Genomic DNA, 21,041 nt, shown 5'->3' with positions numbered 1-21,041 from the left:
GGACAGTATGGGAGGGTTTGATATTAAACTTTGAGTCAAACAGGAGAAGTCAGGGTTTTACATAGTCCAATTTCGTATCAGTAAGTGGTCAAGGAGGACGATGGAGTCTGAGCAAGACAGTGGAATTTGTGGCAGAAGCTAGAAATAATGTTTTTGGTCTTTTTTGCATTGAGCTAGAAGAGGTTCTGACTCATCTGTAGCTTGATACCCAACAGACGCTCTAGATGGCCATTAGATTGAGAGAGCTGGTGGAACGGTAAAGCTGGGTGTCATGATCGCTCATATAAAAACTGATTAGCATTCCTTGGGAAAAATCTGCCAGAAGAAATTAGCCTCGACTAGGCATCAGCAGAAATAGAAGTTAATCCCAGGTGTTCGGTTGAAAGACAAGGTCAGAACCATAGAATTAGGGTGATAAACTCATCCTTTTGATGGTGTGTTGGGAAAAATAATCAAACTAAAGTTAAAGCTAAGCAATTAATTTCTTTTCCCTCTGAATTTCTCCCAAAACCTCGAGGTGGTGACATGGCACAAGTTACAGTTGAGTTACAGTCCTCTACTATCTTGTCTGAAGACCCAAAATATTTGTGACCACAGGGCATGGGGCCAATTTCCACATGCATGCTAATAACATGTGAATCAAGACAGTCAGTTGTTTGCCAGGCTATTTAATCATGGGCACACATTGGCCAAGTCCTTCCCTCATATGAAATACACTTTTGCACAACTTCAGCATTGGACAGGTCAGCATGACCAATCTTCCCCTGACTAATCCAGGAGTGCCAATGGCCACCAGTTGCGTTCTTCTGTGGTGGCAATTGGCAAACTAACAGCCAATATTCAAACCTAAGCCCTTTTTTGTTTTATATGTCCTAGTACCAGATTACATAGTGTATTTATTCACTGAGACGTTATGGAAAACTTTATTTTAATAATCAATAGTTTCTATCAGAGATTAACTACTTAAAGGAATACTAGTAAGGTTTAGTCTGTAAACGGAAGCCAAGCAACTTCCTACAAATTTCTACAATTCTATATCGCATCGATCGCTAGCATGTAACAGCTAATGTACATAGTAAACAGAAACAAAGAAGTTAAGGAATCTTACCTAGCTCATTCAACAACAAGGCTGTAAAGAGAACAAATTAATGAAAGAAAAAGTAAGACAAATAAAGAACTTAAAGTTGGAACAATGGAAGGATTACAAAAAGAAAAACTGATGTTTAACTACAACTTCGATCACCCTATAGCATTGGTGTGAAATGTGAAATGGCTATTTCAACAATGTGCAGGGTAGTGTTGTAAAATTTTACTAATTTAGTACAGGGAACAGATGTGTAGATACCAAGCAATGGATAACTCTTCCCATGGCCCAACTTCGGTGACTTCTAAAGATATTGTCAAAGTAAAAGTACCTATGTACTAGATTTAACTAAGCATGGCACATCTATAAAACCCCACTTTTAAAAAATGATCCACGTTTTGATTACTGTGGCAAAAAATTGAACTTTTTTTAAAGAATATTTCCTGTGATTATATTAATTTTTTTTTAAAAAAATCTTTATTTGTACTCCAGAGAGAAAAACTATCCTCAATAGGAGATGGATGCACTGTGCATAAAAATAGAAAACTTGACTTTCAGAATCTGTACAGCACAAAGACAGTTCAACATTCATCATGGGAAAAAACAACACAGAAAATAACACCCAACAGTCTGGGATGGTAAAGGTTTTAGATAGTAAAGTAAGAGGAGAAAGTCAGTGTGAGAGTAGGACACAAACAGAGGAGAAAACAATTCTCAAAATGTCTTTTGTTACTCTCACACCTTTCATTCCTCTTCTGATCCATACAGGTTCACCAAGTGCAATGAAGAAACTGCCTTGTTTTTCATATTCCCCACGGTCAACTATATTAATGGTAATGGTTTTCCTGTAAGAACATAAGACAAAGGCAAACAATGGATTGGAGTTGTCCATCACAGTCACACATGCTTAAGTAAACTAAGTGATGGTTAGTGAGATGTTATGAAGGGAGGGAGCCTGCATCACATTCAGATAACATTAATATGTAATAGGGTATAAACTTATTACTGCTGCTATAAAGCTCAATGGGTTAATCTGTCATTTAGAGGGTTTCTCTTTTTTGAATTTTTATATGCTTTATTAGTTCAAAACATAATATTTTGAAATTGCACTGATTTTTGAAGTATTTTCTGGTGACTATTTTTAACCTATGAATGGCAAAACACACAGTATGCCACTTGAAAGGTTGCATGTGCATGAAGCTGTCATCAAAAGGTCTACAAGAAGATTGCAAGCTGTATCCAATTTCTTGTTCATAAATTGGCTTTTTAACAAGTTTTTACCCTATTACACATATCTAAATGTGTGCATTATGTCCTGGGCATCTGATAGTGCCGAGCATCCCTGAGTGACATTCAGGCATGGCATTAAGGCCTTAGCTCTGAGCAGGTACCCCACCTTTCTTCTCACTCATCTCCACCAAGCGTGGCTCCCCAATCTCAATGAAGAAGTTCTTGTTTTTTTCATACTCCTCATCATCAATTACTCTGATTTCTATTGTCTTGCTGAAATAGAGAAGAAAAGAATTGGGAAAAAAAGCAAGAATTAAGAACAAAGAGAGAACAGGAGACAATTGACTGTTGTATCTTATCTCAAAAGTTAGTTTTTTTTAGTTTCTCATGCTTTTAGGATAATTTTTCAAATATACATCTGGAGAATAGAACTACTCCTATTTTCTAAACTGCAAAGTGAAGGGAACAACAGTAGACTTCAACTCATGAATAGTGATACAAATTACCCCAAAATCCTATTTGCAAAGTGCACATTAAATAAAACCTGGGCTGTAACAAGACTGGAATTTTGGCACTTTGGAGATTTGATGCATTTGGAGGTGACATAAAATGAGAATTAGAAAAGGAGAATTAGGACAACATAAACAGGAACTAGATTTGGTAATGGTAATTCGGACCCAGAACAAAGTAATCGGGTTAACAAATAACAATCGGTGCTTGGAGAAACTGGGTTAAAAGTTGTCAAATTGGTTTGAAAACAGCAATTAGAGCTACAGAATAGAGGCCATGGACTAGGAAAGAGTGTTGCACCAGGACAAAAGGGCCTGGCTAAGTGAAAAGTTCCAGCTGGGACACAATGATCATTGAAGCCATATTAACCAAAGTTTTGTTCCAGTCTTAGATAAAATTGTTAATGAAAATGCCATGAAACAGAGTGACTTTCAAAACTTGGGTTATGTTATGTCCTCAACCAACTGTACTTTATGCCATTTTTTTTTGAAGTAAACAAGCCAAGTATTTAAAATGTTACCAGTTTTAGCAGCATTCTCAATCTAAATATACATGTACATGATTATTTGATTTGGAGTTTCAACTGGATAATGTGGTTGATAAACAATTCATTTGTTAAGTAACAAGCAGTTATTTTAATACATAAAAATGTATGTGAAACAGAACATTACATTTCCTTACAAGCCAGATAAGTGTGTAATGATCATGGGGAGTAATATGAAGCGAGTAATCTCCAGCCCTCAAAACTGATGATCTTGGCATTCATTTCCAAACCACAGTATAAAGTGCAATGCCTTTGTGTGTTAATGGATTTTATTTTTTGTACTACGCTGTACTTATTTCATCTTTTCATTAAATATTGAATATTACAACTTGCAATGAGTAAATATTTTTGTTAACTCAGAAATAGCTAAAATGCAAATTCAATATTTATCGCATAATGCAATAAAAATATTTTAACAACATCAGCTACCTAAAATATTAACATAAATATGTCTACTTTGCAGGTTTGGCAAATTTGCAGATCCGGTAATTAAATAATTGCTAATAATTTGCAATATATAGACATGAAATGCAAACTTGTCTATAAATGATAGTTAATTGTGAAAACATATTTTAATATAGAAGTTAACAGTAATCTGCTGCCATAAGGAAACACTCATAATTCTATAGTTTCAGTCATGTGATGCCATATACTTTAGGTCTTACATTTCCAACTTATGTCGCCATGTATTTACCGCCCTCAGTGCAATTCCCAAATAAAAATAGGAACAGTCTACAAGAAGTCAGCTGAAGATGCACTGTGTCCTGAGAATAAGGCAAAACATTTTTAACAAGTATTTAAAACCTCAAGGTTTGCTTATGAGAGTCGCCAAGAATGAGAAAAGACAACGTGGCTCATTAAAACATGTTCAGTAACTCTACCAGACTAACATCCAAACTCATGCCAAATGCTCCTAAAGATTTTATCCCTAATACCATGCCTGATATTTTGTGTGAAGAGTTTTGGCGAAACTACAGTAAGAAAAGCTTTTTACCAGTAACAGTGACCACGAAGCTGTCAGGTTGTTGTAAAACTGATCTGGTTCACTCAAGTCCTGGAGTGAAGAAAACTCCTATACATCTGCCTTATATGTGGTTGATGATAAACAGCCCTCTGAAATGGTCCAGAAAACTACTCAGTTGTGTCAAACTACCACTGAAAGGAATAAGAATAATAAAAATGGATGGATGGCCACTTGGCTGCAACTTAGGCATCCGCAGCAACGAAGGCACGCCCAAATGTGTTACCCTTATTCAAGAAAGGATGTAAGGACAGTTCTCGCAATGATAGATCGGTTAATTTAACATCAATGGTGGTAAGGTTTTGGAATGCGTGATCAGGGAAAAAAATAACAGGCATTCGGAGACATTTGAGTTAATTAAGGAGTTTACATGAATTTGTAAAAGGCAGATTGTGTTTGTCTCATCTATAAAATAACAGAGAAAGTTGATGAAGGGAGTGCAGTGAATATTGTCGATATGGATTTTAAGAAAGCATTTGACAAAGTACCATGTAACAGGTTGGTTAACAAAATTGAAGTTTATGGAATAGGAGGATCAGTGACAAATGGATTAAAAAAATGGTTTAATGACAGAAAGCAGTGAGTGATGGTATTGGAGGGTGATAATCAGTGGTGTTCCCAAAGGTCAGTGTTGGGACCACTGCGTTTTTTCCTATATATGAAAAACTTGGATCTTGGAATATGGAGAAAAAATTCAAAATTTGCCAACGTTACCAAACTCAGAGTGTGGCAAACAGTGATGATGTGACTCGTCTGCAACAGGGCATAGATCAGCTAGCAGAACTCGCAGACAAGTAGCAGGTAGAATTCTATATGGAGAAATGTGACTTTTGGCAGAAGGAATAGGGAGAGGCAATATAGTCACAGTTCTAAAGAGTGTGCAGGAACATAAGGGCCTGATCTTTGAAGATGGCAGGACATATTGAAAGGGTAGTTGGCAAAGCATATGGAATCTTAGGCTTCATAAATGGAGGCATTAAGTACAAAAGCAGAGACATTGTGCTGAACCTTTATACAGCTCTCATCAGGCCCCAACTAGAACTGGGCTTCCAGTTCTGGTTACCACACTTTAGAAAAGATGTGAAGGTCCTTGAGAAGGTGCGGAGGGGATTTACCAGAATGGTTCTAGGGATTTTAGTTAGGGACGTTTGCCTTGGAAAAATGATATTAAGGGAAGATTTAATGGAGGTGTACAAGATTTTAACAAAATTAGATAATGCAGACAAGGAAAACCTCTTCCCATTATCTGATGACAGAAGGACTCAGGGACACAGATTTAAAATTTTGGGCAAGAGATGCAGACAGAATATGAGGAAGATCTTTTTTGCACAGTGAGTAGTAGTGACCTGGAATTCATTGCCCACGAGCGCTGGAAATGGAAACAATCAATGATTTCAAAAGGAAATTGGATGGATACTTGAAGGAAATAAGCATGCAGGGCTACGGGGATCAAGCAGGGAGAGGGGCTGAGTGGATTGCTCCGCGGGGAGCCATGTGCTCCATGGGTCAAATGACCTTATTCTGTGCTGTAAATTACTCTATCTGAGGCAACCCTGCAAAGTTTTCTTCATTAACATCTGGGGACTGGTGCTGAATGCGGGTAAAAAATCCCACAGACTAGTCAAACGATAAATCATGTTCACAGAATGATATCTTAAACATCCCTGGTGTCTGCTAACTATAGGATATACTGCAGCAATTCACCAACACTTCTTTGACAGTACCGCCTAAACCTGTGACTTCCACCACTTAGAAGGACAAGGGCATAAAATGCAAGCAAACACCCTCACCTCCAGGTTCTCCGCCAAGTCGCACACCATTTTGACTTGGATGTATACCACTGTTCCTTCATCGTTGGTGGGACAAAATCATTAATTCTCCACCTAACATCATTGTGAGATTAACTTCATCCCAACTTCATCGCAGGCATTCAAGAAGAAAGCCCACTACCACCTTCTCAAGGACAACTAGGGATGGACAATAAAATGCTGGACCTGCGGCAATGCACATATCCTGAGAATGAGTTAAAACTATATAATTGCACACCTAATATATTAAACTCATAATTTAATTTAAAATGTCATACTAAATGTTTAAAAAAATTACAATATAGCAACAGTATATTTAATATATAGAAGTAAGCAGTGAGTGAAAACCATAAGTGAAAACCATATTTAAGAAACTATAAACAGCAACTTTAAAAAAGGGATGAAGCTTAGAAACTTTAGTGACTTTCTGGTAGTAAGCACAGAAGGCCCACATTATGAAACTATGCAGAATGTTACGATTGAACTGCATAGTCCCACCTGGAAAATCTCAAAAAGAAATTAAATATTATCAGAGCATTAAGGAGATAGCTCCATTATGTGAAATATGTCTACTTAGTAAATGATTTAAGAATATGATTTCTATTCAAGTGAGACGGACTGTGCCAAATGCGCTGTTGCCAGGAACAACATGGTGAAAAGTGATGGAAACTGAGGGCCAATTTCAAACAATGTAGCATGTGAGTACCACAAGGCTTAGTAAAGAACCAAAGGACAAGGGTGTTGGGGTGGAACAGAATGGATGAAAGGTCACCTAAGGGGATAGAAATCAGGGGCAGAATTTTCTGGCTGAAGGGCGGGCCGCAATCAGTTCTGCGCCACGTTTTACATGGGCGCGCCAATTAAGGCCCACCCAGCATGAATCGCTGCTCCCGAGCACAGCGGAGTGGGCGGGTGGACGGCAGTGGGACTGCACTGATCGCTGGGTCCAATGGCGACGCGGCAGCCTCTTTAAAAAAGCTGCTGCAGCCTTTCAAAGGCTGTGAATCATGGCCAGTGAGGGCTCCCCAGAGCGCTGCTGGTGAGCAGGACAGGCAGAGAGTAGGGCAGGGATGCACTGTGTCCCTCGTTTTTCTGATGATTGCCTTGCTGCCCTCCTTGAGGAGATGGCGGCACGGCGGGAGGTGGCGGAGATATTGAGCTCCCGCGACACGGTGCATGTGGATCCAGTGCCGCAAGCGCTTCAACGACCTCTTGTGCTCGGGAAGGGTGAGTACTATGTCGGCACTGGTCGCTTAACCCAGCAGGTAGGCTTTCCCCACCAGCACCATCACCACACCCCTCCCAAGTCTGAGTGTAATGACTGCATTGAATCATTGATGTCATGTGTCCTTCGCTGGGTGGGCCAGCAGATATTGCCCATGCCTAGGTCACCCTGAGAGGGTGGTGAAGAGATGGGTTCTGCCCCCGCAGCATGTGGTACACTGAGGCCCACATTACTGTTTTGGGGGCAACCTGGAGGAGCTGCACCTGGGCGCAGTGCTGGAACTCCAGGACATGTCAAAGTCAGGGTGATGACATGCTGGGAGGGGAGCTTCAAGGTGGTGTGGCACCGATCGATTTGCTGCCCTCTGCGCTCCACGTACTTGCGCCACCTTGCTATGGAAGGTTAGACCGTGTGGTGCCAACTGTGATGTAGGCAGTATTTGGCGGGGGTGGGGGGGTTAGAGACAGACCTGGCATCTTTGTGTGTGTTCGGCAGCAATGGGGTGAGGAGGCACTGGAACAATGCAACGTCCCACTCTGGTTGGGGTGGGCCGTCCACGAAGAGAGTCCAGGTACAATTAGCACTAATCAATGCTCTTCTCTCCTTTTCTGGAGAAGAATGCACACAATGCTGCCGAACAGGTGAGGACTGGTGGAGGGCCAGCCCAGGTGGTGATGCTTACCAGGTTCAAGCAGGAGGCCCTAGATCTGGAGAGGTGCCATGCGCCCAGGTCCACCAGCGTCGGTGAGGCTGGGTTGCCACGGGCAGGTATGTTTGCCCAGCACTGAGGTCACCATTGTTCTCCCAACAGCCATGGCAGTGCTGAATGTTCAGTGATTGAAGTTTGCAACATGGATTGACCCTTCCTGATGGAAGGATGAGTGCATAATGATCCGGGGGACAAGGATGCACGTTGACATTGTCTCCACATTAACTGATCCAATATCCTTGTTCTTCCTTTCAGCATCAGCAGGGTTGGGAGGAGGAGCAGCAGGGGCCCTCTCACACGCCTGAGGGTCCTGAAGTCTCGGACTCACCAGTGTCACACCATCTCTGCCAGGCAGGCACCAGCGCAGATACTAGCAACTCGATGAGAATTGGATCATCGGCTAGTGTCCCAGGGCACAGCGGTTAGGGCACTTCACAGTCGCTGGAGGAGCTGGCAGAGACATGGGGTGCCCAGGCACATGCTCAGTCGGTGGCTGATGATGTGCCTCTGGAGTCGTCTGGGATGCAGCAAAAGCAGGAAATGTGGCCAGGTGTGCTGGAGCATCTGGTGGAGATACACGTGGCTATGCTTGGCATGGTGTCCGTGGTGGAGGAGGCTACACAGACCATCGCCGATGCAGTGAGTCTCATGGCCTCGCGCTATGCATCCTCCATGGAGAGAGTGGTGACTCTCGTGGAGAGGCTCCTCCAGGAGACCAATCAGGGCTTCCTGGGGATGTGCTCAGACCAGCAAGCCCTCGCATTGGTATTGACCTTAGTTGGTCATTGCCATTGTGGGAGTTGGTCTGGGCACCAAGTTTCCCAGCTCGATGCCCATCCATCCAAAGTGAGCAGGGAGGTCCGACCTGACCTCACATCAGCGTGGCAGCTGCCTGTCGTCTCTGCGGGGTCCTCTCAGGGCGCTCCGGATGAAGGCGGCAGCTCCCCCACCCCTCTGCCAGTGACCATTGCATCCGATGACTGGAGAGAAGACAGCTGTGGAACTGGCAGCTCCCTCCCAGGCGGGGCCAGCACAGGCTCCACGGGCCAGAGGACAACCGCCAAGGTCATCAAGACCAGCAGGACAGCAGAGTGAACAGACTGTCTCAGATGTCAGTCCCAGCGAGGGGGCAGCACCAAGACGTAGCACCCGAAAGCGTAAATATAAGGCACCTTAGGCACACCATGGGTTTATCACTGGTGCTTTTGCATTGGCCCACAATGAGGTCTTTATGAGTTGGTGTGATGTTGAACACCTTTGTCATTTTGTTCTCTTAAGTTCCTTTTGTTATATCATTAAATTCAGACATGTCACCATGGCTGAGGATGCCTATTTTCTTCTACAGGTGGATGGTTACCAATAGTGTTACAAGTGATTTGTGGGACATTCAGCTTTATTGACAAGGCCCTTAGTTAATGTTCCTAACCAGGCAGAGTTTGCACTTAGGTATCGAGTATAGAGCCTACAGCCCAGGCTTGTCCTGGAGGTGCATATGTAGTGTGCCAGCTGAAGGTTCATTGGATTAAAGCCTCCCAGGTGTCCCTACCTCCCTGGAGTATGCCCGGGTCAGCGACTACCCCCTCAGCATTTCCCTGTGCATGCTCATCCTAGGACTCGCTGCTGGACTCATTGCAGCTGCAGCGTCAACATCTTCTTTGTCCACAGCGAGCCTCCTTTCTAGCACAAGATTGTGGAGAATGCAGCATGCAACCACCATCAGCAACACACAATCTGGGGGGTACTGGAGTGCGCCCCCTGAATGGTCCAGGCACCGGAAGCGCATTTTGAGAAGGTCGGTGGCTCTCTCCACCACAGCCCTTGTGGAGGCATGGCTCCTATTGTACCACTGCTCAGCTTCTGTTCTTGGATGGCGGAGAGGTGTCATGAGCCACATTCTGAGGAGAAAGCCCTTGTCATCCAGCAGCCATCCATCCAGCCGAGCCGGAGCATTGAAGAGTCCCAGCACCTGGGAGTGTCTGAGGATGCAGGCGTCATGGGAGCTGCCTGGGTACCTTGCACAGACTTGTAGAATCAGCATCTTGTGGTCACACACTATCTGCACGTTCATGGAGTGGAAGCCCTTCCTGTTGATGAAGGCACTGGGCTTACCAGCTGGTGCATATGTGTGCAGTGCATTGCACCCTGGACGCAGGGGAAGTCAGCAATGGCCGCAAAGCCTCTGGCTTGCCTGGTCTCAACGGTAGTGGATGAAGGTCAATGCAAGCCTGAACAGAGCATCGGTAACCTGCTTGACACAAGTGTGGACAGCTGATTGGGAGACACCGCAAATATCACCCACTGACCCTTGGAAAGAGCCACAGGCATAGAAGTTGAGGGCAGCTGTGACCTTTAGAGCCACTAGCATGGGGTGTCCACCCACACAGTTATGGGAGATCTCAGGCCCAATCATCTGACAGATAGTTAACTGTCTCCCTTGAAAGACAGAGCCTCCTTTGGTACTGCACCTCAAACATATTGAGGTAGCTGCTTCACCGCCAGTATACCCTGGCAGCAGGATAGTGGCATCCTCCACCTTAGACTACCTGTTGGCCCTGCACCCCTTGTGTCTGTGCCTCTCCTCCCAAAGGTGACTCCCCTGGAAGCTGAATGTACAGTCCTGGCCTCCTCCCCCTTCTAGCCCTCCCTTCCTCCTCAGAGGAGGTGCCTCCACTGGAAAGTTCAACTCCCATTCCCAGGCTAAGGGAAGCTTCCTGAAACCTGCAGGCCCAGAAATGATTCTTCACTGCAGAGTGCTGACCTGAAGGTTGTGAGTCCAGTCCAAGCAGCTGGTAGGCGTTTTGAATAGCAGGTCACACAGGCAAGTATCAGTAACTTTGCAAATTAAATATGTGACAGAGCACACTCGCGACCCCAATGAGCCCTCTTATTCTGCCCGTGGAAGGGACTTACACAAATGTGTCCTGCCCGTTGCACACACGTGATGACCCAAAGATCGCACGGGCGCCAAAAAATCACTGTAAATTGGCGCCTCAAGGGCCTTAAGTGGCCCAATGAGTAATGGCAGGCCGCATCAGATATCATTGCCTGCCTGCCCAACGAAATATGGCAATGGTGCGCGGTGATGTCGGGACACTCGCCCAATGTCACCGCGAGTCATTTGACACGTCGGCATGTGGGTACCAACGGGAAAATTCTGCTCCATAGAAGCATACTAAAAATCCTTGTGGGTGAAACTGGTTTTCTGCTGTAGCACAAAATAGTTGGTAAGGAATCAGCAGCCTGTTCTACACCCAGCATGCTTTTCCTTTACATACTGAGGGAGGAAGCAGCAGGGAAAAAAATTGAGCTGGCTGCTTTCTCTTAGGGCAAAGTTGTATCTTGTCCATATGACTACAGAACTATTTAAAATAGCGCAGGCCCATGCAGCCATGCAACTGTATCTTTGGGGTCACTTGCTGACAAAGAGGCATTGGTCCACCAACATCCCTAAAGACCAAGCACTGACATTAATCTAACACTTTTTCTTCCCACTGGAGAAAGACTGAAAAGGAAACACATTACTAAGAAACAGAAAACTGCACATGTGCACCTTCACTATAAGGGAGGCCTGCATGAGAGTAACCATATTCTAGGCTGGTAAAAGTTGGGTTGACTATATTGTAACTCGACCTGCATTCTTTTGGAATGATGCAGATTTAGGTAATTGGGGAGAAATGTTGCTATTTTACAGGATATAATGGACTACAAAGAGAAGTGGAGTAAGAGGTATTTTATCTTACAAGGTCTTGCAGACGTGTTAATGATTGTTATCCTTATGATGTTTCAGGCACCTCTGCCACTGGATTACATATTTATCACATAGAATTTTACAGCACAGAAACAAGCCATTTCACCCAACAAGTCTATGCCAGTGTTTATGCTCTACATGAGCTTCCTGCTACCCCTCTTCACCTTAACCTTATCAGCATATGCTACTGCCTCTCTTCTGCCTGCTCAATAGCAAGGTTTCTTTGCAGGGTGAAGACACAGCAAACAACAATCATTATGGACAATTTGGTTTTGCACTCCGGTTATGCCCTTACTTCTCCTGAACAAGTGGGTTGACTACTAGGACATCCATGGGTTCTATTAAGGTAGAGCTCAATTAAAATTTCTTTAGCTTAGACCCACAGATATGATACAAAGGCCTGGATTTCCATGGAGTCAGGCCAAGTTGGGAGGCCTTTAAAAATGGCTAGTCGGACATGATTCTAGGATTCCCACCCCAATTCCCACTTCCAGCAATTTTCAACTGTGTGGCATTCATGTCCTTTGTCTGCAATCCCCCCACAAATTTGATGGAGTCAGTTCACAGCTTCTTAGAGGAGTGTGAATCATGGGGGAGCCCTTATCTCGAGTCAGGAGCCAATAAAAACAGCCATTCAACAGTCCGTTTGAAATACATTGCCCCCTCTTACCTTCTCATAAACCAACCAAACCAATCAACCAAAGTAATTCACAGTATCAATGACAAAAATGCTATCATCTACTTCACACCTCTTAATATTGCGTAACTAAACACACAGGCATTGAAAAAAAACTCTTCAAAGAAAGGATAACTTATTACTAGGTAGTAAAGATTGCAATCAAACAAAGGTTGCGTGACCCTCTGCTAAGTTAAGTGCAATATCAAATCTTGGTGCTCAGCCAAGCATTCATAATGAGACTACCTGGCCTTACTCCCTTTTAGGAACATACAACCTATATGGATATTGATCTCCAGTTGTTGTTTAGATAAAGATAAAGCAAAGAGAAAGCAAAAACCTCTGACATTTTATTTGGAGTGTATATGTGATGAGTAGGCACTTGTCCATGTCATATATCATTCAATGCATAATGAATGCACAGAGGGCCAAATTATATGGACGATCTGCACCCTATGTACAACACTGTTATTATTCTTCACACTACATGTGAAATGGGGGAAAATCTTACAAAATACGAACAGCCAAGTTAGAACTGCCAAAAGATCTTGAACAAACTTATACCTCAACAAATAAAAAGAGCAAGAAAAAAACATGACATGACTTGAACAGGATCAATCTTGGAATGACAAGTAATAACAAGCTATCACAGATACATCATTATTACACCTCAATTGAACACTGTTGTTCTGACAACTACTAATAATGCTCATTTCAAATTTCTGCCTACTTCATTAATTAAAAAGTTTTAACAAACCTACAGGTTTTTCAATTTTAGATTTTGTTACTGTATAATACTATAATAATGATGTTTGATACTTACATAACTTATTAACCAAGAAATGTTAGGCTTGGGATGGTATTTAAAAAATTACATTTTTCACCAATCTACTTCATCTGTTATGCAATAATGAAAAGCTTCACAAATCTATCTACATATGCATTTGGGGTGAGATTGTGGCTTAGTGGTAATGTCATTGGACTAGTAATCCAAAGGCCCAGGCTAATGCTCTGGGGAGATGGATTTACATCCCACCATAGCAGTTAGTGGAATTTAAATTCAATAATTATGTTTGGAATATAAAGATAGTATCAGTAATGGTGACCTATTACTGATTGTTTTAAAAGCCCATCTGGTTCGCTAATGCCCCTTTAGGGAAGGAAGTCTGTCATCCTTATCTGGTCTGGCCTACATGAGGCTCCAGACCTACAGCCATATGGTTGACTCTTAACTGCCCTCTTAAATGTTCAGTTCAATGGCAATTAGGGCTAGGAAACAAATGCTGGCCTTGCCAGCAACACCCACGTCTCATGAAAGAATAAAGGAAAAAAAATGCATTTTTCACAGTTTAAACATGTATATTGTTAAACACTGGTAATGGACAAACTTTTAACACAACATGTATCATATACCGAATAATTGGTGAGTATTTTACACTTGGAGTTTTATATTTAAACTTTAACTTTGAATCAAGATGTAAACAAAGATCAATCTGGTACTTTGACACTCTATGCTTAAATCAGAATAATGTTTGTCACGAATGCCACTCTCTTGGCTATATCTGTAGAAATATCAACTTCTGAGACTTTCAAGCTTTGAGATATTTACATATTCGTGATTGGGATTTCAGTCTGTATTCCTGCCTGAAATCAGGGCTGACTGCGATGGAGAACGATAAAAAGATGGGCAGTAAGGGCGACTGCCAACTCCCTGTCCCAACCGGGATGGCCCTCCTCTCATAACCAACAGGCTCACCCCTGGCTGCTCCTCTCGTTACCGTGTAGGGGCAGTCATAACCCCACTTTGCATCCAGATGGGTAATGGGGGGGCAGTGTCTGTTCAGTGTCAGGGGTTACAATGATTCTTTAGCAGTTGCCTTGTTGCTAAAAGTTCATTGTTAGCTCAGAATGACTACTGGATCATGAACATGAGAAATTTCAAGTTGAGGTCCACACCATGACTTTTGCACATTGTTTAGACCACTCCTGTTCAGCTTGTAACCCCTGACTAAATGTGGTCTGACCTGTAAAATTCCTGCTGATGTTTCTTTTCTTCGCACCTGGGAAAAGCCAACTTCAATATTCTCAAACTGAAGTTCTGGACCTGGTGAGCTAGAAAGGATAACCAGGGAGCAGCCTTTTGCAGTTGTTCAGGGTCCTAATATTCTCTCCTATGTTTGTCATTTTAATATTCGTGGGGAGCTGCCTATGTGTCTTGGGTGCTGACAGGCAGTTCGCTGAAGGGATAGAGGGGAGGTGGGCAAATGGTGGTTCCTCCATTGTACGGAGCCAGTATTTTCCAATGGTGGTGCGGGTTTACGTGATTTCAGTGATAGCACAGGAATGGGGGTCAGACATTTAGATGGGAGACAGGGGTGCGATTTTTATGGGGCTAGGAAGCGCAATAGTCGAGGAAGAAAACCTACTTGCCCCATTCTTGGAGCAGTTCCATCAAAGGGCACTCTACGTCCATAACACCATGTACTCCACCCATTGGGTCTTGAAAATTGCATTGGGTTCTTATTGCTGCAGTAAGGCCCTGATTTGCATAGTATAGTATGACTTTCACCAGCTTCCCTGTGGAAGCCACAAATTCCACTCTGAGGACCTTAATAAAACTGTGCAGAAGGAAAGATGATGGATCTGGGGTGGTAAGTTCTATACTTCAATTGTGAGCAAGCTACCATGCCATTCATTCCTGTCAATGGAGATGACAGCTGGGCCATTATTTATGCTCATTGAGGGAACAGTACAGGCTACAATGGTGCTTCTGAATTTGAATGATGCACATTTGCCCTCTAGACAAGAATATTTTTCTGCCAGCGACTACATATTCCGTGGGTGGCACGGGTGCAAATTTAAATTAACATACTTCTCAGCAAGGTCAGCTGTTGGGATGCTTCAAAAGAATGCCAGAAGTGAAAAAAAATCATCCATAATTCCCCTCGTGACTGCCATCCGATCACACCTGCTTAGAACTGTGCACGCCTGGGCGATGACAGAAACGGGCTTGGATGTGCTACTGCCAAAGTCAAATAACCTTCCAGTATTGAAGAGGCCTACAAATCGGTTGACGCAGGGCCAGTTTTAGGTCCAAAATGGCTCTTGGGGTACATGTGCCCATAAGTAGCACAGCAAAAGAGGCGTCCTAGGCCTGTATCTGAAACAGGTGTTAAACACTTTACAAATGTAAAGGGCCTAACTTTTTTTACTTCACCTTTCCCAAATTGTTTTACCCTGATCACTTTTAACACTGTACTAATTAGACTGGCTCCATTCACGAAAACCAGTTTTACATATTGCCAGCAGCCCCTGACACCCCCGCCTCCCTGATAACTTCACCTCCCCCCGCCCCCTCCCAAATCTTAGTACCCGCCTGAGGACTGCTAGTGGTGATATAGCTGCCTAAAAATTGAAATCCTCTTCAATGATGCACTGCCTGGGAATGCCCAGCGGATGTCTGCAACTCCCTGGTCTCATGTGAATGGGGTATGATGCTCAATACTGGGGTGAGTATCGGGTCCACCTGCTTTGGTGTAGGGATTGGTTCCTTCGCACAGTTTGTGCCAGGAACCCCTGTCTAACAATTTCTAGATTAGTGCCTTCAGGAGAGGACAGGAAAAAGCTGGGGAGACAAATGGGTATGCTGCCAGGGTCTGAAGCTAAAATAAATATAAGAACTCACAGTAACCTTTGCAACATTGATACATTATAGCTTCTGACACAGCACTCAATGCATATCGCGTTCTCATTAATAAAGAGCATATTAAATTGGTTCTCTATAGTTGTTATGAGAAACATTGGTGACAGTCCACTTTTTCAGAGTATGCCTGGTCATGATAATGAAAATGTGTAGGCGGCATGTACTCTTAAATAACTGAAAAATGTAATGATCAACACTATTTACAAACTTCCTCCATATAATTTCCTAAGTTCTTCCTGCTGTTCTAACACTAGATGTTTTCATACAATAATTATAATCAAGAGGCATACTGGTAATCAGTAGTAGCTGATAAAAGGTTAAAGGGCGGCATTATATCTAAATTACTTAACGCAGTTTAATAAAATGAGAACAGTGGCATTTCATACCTTGTTGAACTGAACTTTACCTACTAGCACATTGAGGGACAATTTAGAACAATGTTCCAAATTTTCCTGGGGATCTATGCCAACCTCTGTCACCGAGAGCTTTGAACAATGCAAAAGGAGAGGGAATTATGGAACAGAAGACTTATGTCATAAATTATTCCATACCATGGGATTTCTGGGATTTTGAGCTGGTTGCCACTAACCTGGCCAAAAGAAGTTAGAAGGTAATTATTATAGGTTTTCCTCCATTGAAATCAATGGCGAATATAGGAACTTAGGAACAGGAGAAGGTCATTCAGCCCATCAAGTCTGCTCTGCCAGACAACACGATCATGGCTGATCGAACACTTCAATGCCTTTTACCCACACTATTCCCATAACCCTTTACATTATTATTAATCATGAATGTATCAATCTCTACCTTAAATATATTCAATGACTGAGCTTCCACAGCTCTCTGAGGTAGAGAATTCCAAAGATTCACGACCCTCTGTGTAAACAAATTTCTCCTCATCGCGGTCCTAAGTGGCTTCTCCCTTATTTTGAAATTGTGTCCCCTGGTTCTAGACTGCCCAACCAGGGGAAACATCTTACCCGCATCTACCCTGTCTATTCCTTTAAGTATTTTGTAGGTTTCAATGAAATCACTTCTCAATCTTCGAAACTCTAGAGAATACAGGCCCACTTTCCCCAATCTCTCTTCATAAGACAGTCCTGCCATCACTGGTTGCACTCCCTCTATGGTAATAATATCCTTTCTGAGGTAAGGGGACCAAAACTGCACACAGTATGTATTTAAACCAATTTTCACATCGCAGCCACTTAGACTTAAAAATAATGGTCTTTGTCACCTTGTAGCATTGCTCCAAGATTGGAATGGAAAACAGAGAGCCCCAAAATCAAAACAACGCACTGCAGCTGCAACAATTGTCACTGACAGCACAATCCTGGTCCAACATTTCTTGGTAATAAATTATGCCTTTATCTGGCTTCCATGCTGTATAATTACATAGGTTACACAGAATTTGCAGCAGAGAAGCTATTCAGCCAAACAGGTCTATGCTGGTGTTTATGCTCCACATATGCCTCCTCCAAGGTTACTTCATCTTACACTACCAACATATCAAATAGATAGCATAGTCCAGTGGTAATGCAGAAGCAATTACATACGTCTTACAATATGCTTGACTAATGTAATTGCATTAATGTAATTGCTTTGATGAAGTAACAGAGAAGGCTGATGGAGGGAATATTCTAGTAAGAGTACCACTATGGTATCATCCCCTTAAGAGAGAGATGTACAGATTACGATAGGTTTAGATAAGATAGACAAACAAAATTGGCCCCCATTAGCTGATTGCATGAGTACTGGGGGAATCACAGATTTAAGGTTTTGGGCAAGAGATGCCATGTGAATGTGAGGAAGAACTTTTTTTTACGTAGCTAGTGGTAATGGCTTGGAATTCGCTGCCTACGAAGGTGGTGGAAGCAGAGACGATAAATGTCTGCTCTACAGAGAGCTGGCGGAAGAAAAAAAATGAGTAAAACTGGTAAATGATTGGCACCAGTAAAACTTGCTGCTCTGGCTTTGTACACCTGAGAATGGGACTCTAGTAGTACTGGTTTTTCCTCCTGCTAATGGCAAAGGTACTTAAAAAGGGGGAAGGGAGATTTGTGGATATTTCAGATGATTAAGGAATTAGTGTAATCAGATCATATAATCAACTAAAATAAAAAAAATATATAAAATTTGGGTTTCATTATACTGATCCATTTTATGGAGGCATAACATTTCATATGCTTTACCATACGCAACACAAGGTAAAATACGGAAAATCCAAGACATATCTTATCTTGAATTGGCAGGACTCATTTAAAGCTGTTACTTTGTTATGTTTTAGAACCATAACAAAGAAATCATACTGTTAGCGATCCGACCTATATGTTTGCCATAGGTTTTGTCACTTACAATTTATTGGCATGTTCCTATTGGTATGTCCTATTTAGAGATACAGAACTATATGAGGTGATCTCGTTGAAACCTACAAAATACTCAAAGGAATAGACAGGGTAGATTCTCTCTTGTTGGAGATGGTCATTGCCTGGCACTTGTGTGATGTGAATGTTACTTGCCACTTGTCAACCCAAGCCTGGATATTGTCCAGATCTTGTGCATTTGGACATGGACCGCTGCAGTATTGAGGTACAAAACAAAGTATGGTGGTCAGGGATGGAGGAAGATGTGGAGCAGCTTGTCAAAACATATCACAGATGTCAATTTGTTAGCAGACCTAATCCATCAGAACTAGCACGCTTACACTGTTACCGGCTGGACGATGGGAGGATGTAGCAGTTGACTTCTTAAGCCCAATCCATCAGGAGAGTGCATACAAGTGGTGATTGACTTCTACAGTCATTACTATGAGTATGTTGTGATGAATTCTACAACAACAAGTGTATGCAGTGACTGAAATATTTACAAGGTACGGTCTACCAGTCACTCTGTACTCAGACAATGGGCCACAATTAATTTCACAGACCTTTGCAGATTACTTGCAAATCACAAGCAGTCACCACAGAGAAATCCCCAAATAGCCACAGGCAAATGGGGAACTGGAACGACAAAACTAATCCTTAGAGAAACGGATGAGGATTGCTCAGGCTGAGGGCGCAGATTGGAAGGAGGCTTTGCTGGCATTTTTTTTAATTCATTCATGGGATGTGAGCCTCGCTGGCTGGGCCAGCATTTATTGCCTATCCCTAACTGCCCTTGAGAACGTGGTGGTAAGCTGCCTTCTTGAACCACAGCAGTCCATGTGGTGTAGACACTCGCGCAATGCTGTTAGGGAGAGAGTTCCAGGATTTATACCCAGCGACAGGGAAGCCATGTGGCCATGTATGAAGCAACTCCACACACTACAATAGGAAAGAGCCCAGCTGAGCTGCTATTTGGATGCAAATCATGCACCAAGATGCCAGAGCTGAAGTACATCAGTGTCAATCAGGAGGCTCGAGATCACGATGCAGAGAAAAAAGGGTGCTGCAAAGTTTTATGCAGATCACAGGAGGGGAGCGAAACAGTCTGATGTGATGCCAGGTGATGAGACAGGAGAGTCCGAGTAAGATGGATATGCCACTTTACCCCAAGATGTACACTGTCATCGCCAAGAAGGGAAATAGTGTGAATGTGCAGTCACCAGAAGGAGTTCTCTATGTCAGAAATAGTGATTGCATTTGTGATAGGTGATTCGATAGGAGAATAGGTGTTTCTATGGCTACAGCCATGAATCCAGGACGGTCTGTTGTCAGGGTCAAGGATGCCAATAAGTGGCTGCAGAGTACTCTGAGGGGGAAGGGTGAACAGCCAGCAGTCATGGTCCACATCGGTACCAACGACATTGATACAATGAAGGATGTGGTCCTGCAGTCAGAATTTAGGGAGCTAGGAAGAAAATAGCAAGCAATATTTCAAAAGTAGTAATCTCTGGATTACTCCCAGTACTACACACAAGTGAGTACAGAAATAGGAGGATAAAGCAGATGAATGCACAGCTGGAAACATGGTGCAGGAGGGAGGCTTTAGAGCCTTGGGACACTGGGACTGACTCTGAGGGAGATGGAAGCTGTACAAGCCGGATGGGATCCACCTAATTTGAGCCGGAGCTGAGTTCCTTGCGAAGCTAGTGCTATCGGGGAGGGTTTAAACAGGGGAGTGGGAACCAGGAAATAATATCAGAGAGGAATACCAAGGTGCTTAGAATACTGGGAGAGACAGAAAGCACTAGTGTAGGGAATATTAAGCCAATAGGTGGAGTCAGAGTAAAGGAGAAGATAATAAAGTCTAAATCAGGGTTACAGTACATGTGTGAATACATGGAGTGTGGTAAATAAGATTGGTGAGTTTTGGAAATACAATGTTATGCCGATAACAGAGATCTGGCTCAAAGAAGGACTGGGCATTAAATATTCCTGGATACAAGGTGTTCAGGAATGACAGGAAAGAAAGAAAAGAGGGTGACAGTATTGATTAAAGACAGCATTGCAGTGTTGGAGAAAGAGGATGTCCCAGAGGGGTCAAGGACAGAATATATTTGGCTAGAGCTAAGGAACTAAAAAGGTGCAATTATATTGCTTGGTGTAGTCTATAGACTGCAAATTAGTGAGAAGGATATTGAAGAACATATTTGCAAGGAAATTACAAAGAGGTGCAAAGATTGTGGAGTAGTTACAATGGCGGACTTTAATTACCCAAATATAGACCAGGATAGTGGGAGTGTAAACAACAGAGAGCAGCAATATTTCCTAGAATGTGCACAGGAAAATTTTCTACAGCAGTATGTTTTCAGTCCAACAAGAAAGGAGGCACTGTTAGAACTGGTTCTTGGATAAGAGATGGG

At 42.8% G+C, this 21,041-nt stretch overlaps 1 protein-coding gene across 5 annotated transcripts in view; it reads right to left on the bottom strand.

The window, feature by feature from the left end:
* The window catches only part of LOC121277922 (sodium/calcium exchanger 1-like), a 335,906-nt gene that overhangs the window by 95,460 nt on the left and 219,405 nt on the right, over nucleotides 1–21,041 (bottom strand). For all 5 annotated transcript variants that reach the window (XM_041187779.1, XM_041187781.1, XM_041187782.1 and 2 more), the window contains 2 exons: nucleotides 2,481–2,587; nucleotides 1,109–1,129 (listed from right to left, as the gene is read on the bottom strand). In XM_041187779.1, coding sequence (XP_041043713.1) covers nucleotides 1,109–1,129; nucleotides 2,481–2,587 — 128 coding nt within the window. The remainder of the gene's footprint in view (nucleotides 1–1,108; nucleotides 1,130–2,480; nucleotides 2,588–21,041) is intronic.

The sequence above is a fragment of the Carcharodon carcharias genome, chromosome 5 (genome assembly GCF_017639515.1).
Source record: "Carcharodon carcharias isolate sCarCar2 chromosome 5, sCarCar2.pri, whole genome shotgun sequence".
In the NCBI taxonomy this organism is placed as follows: Eukaryota; Metazoa; Chordata; class Chondrichthyes; order Lamniformes; family Lamnidae; genus Carcharodon; species Carcharodon carcharias.
Note: the sequence above shows the minus strand (reverse complement) of the source record. Positions and strands in the feature narration are given on the sequence as shown.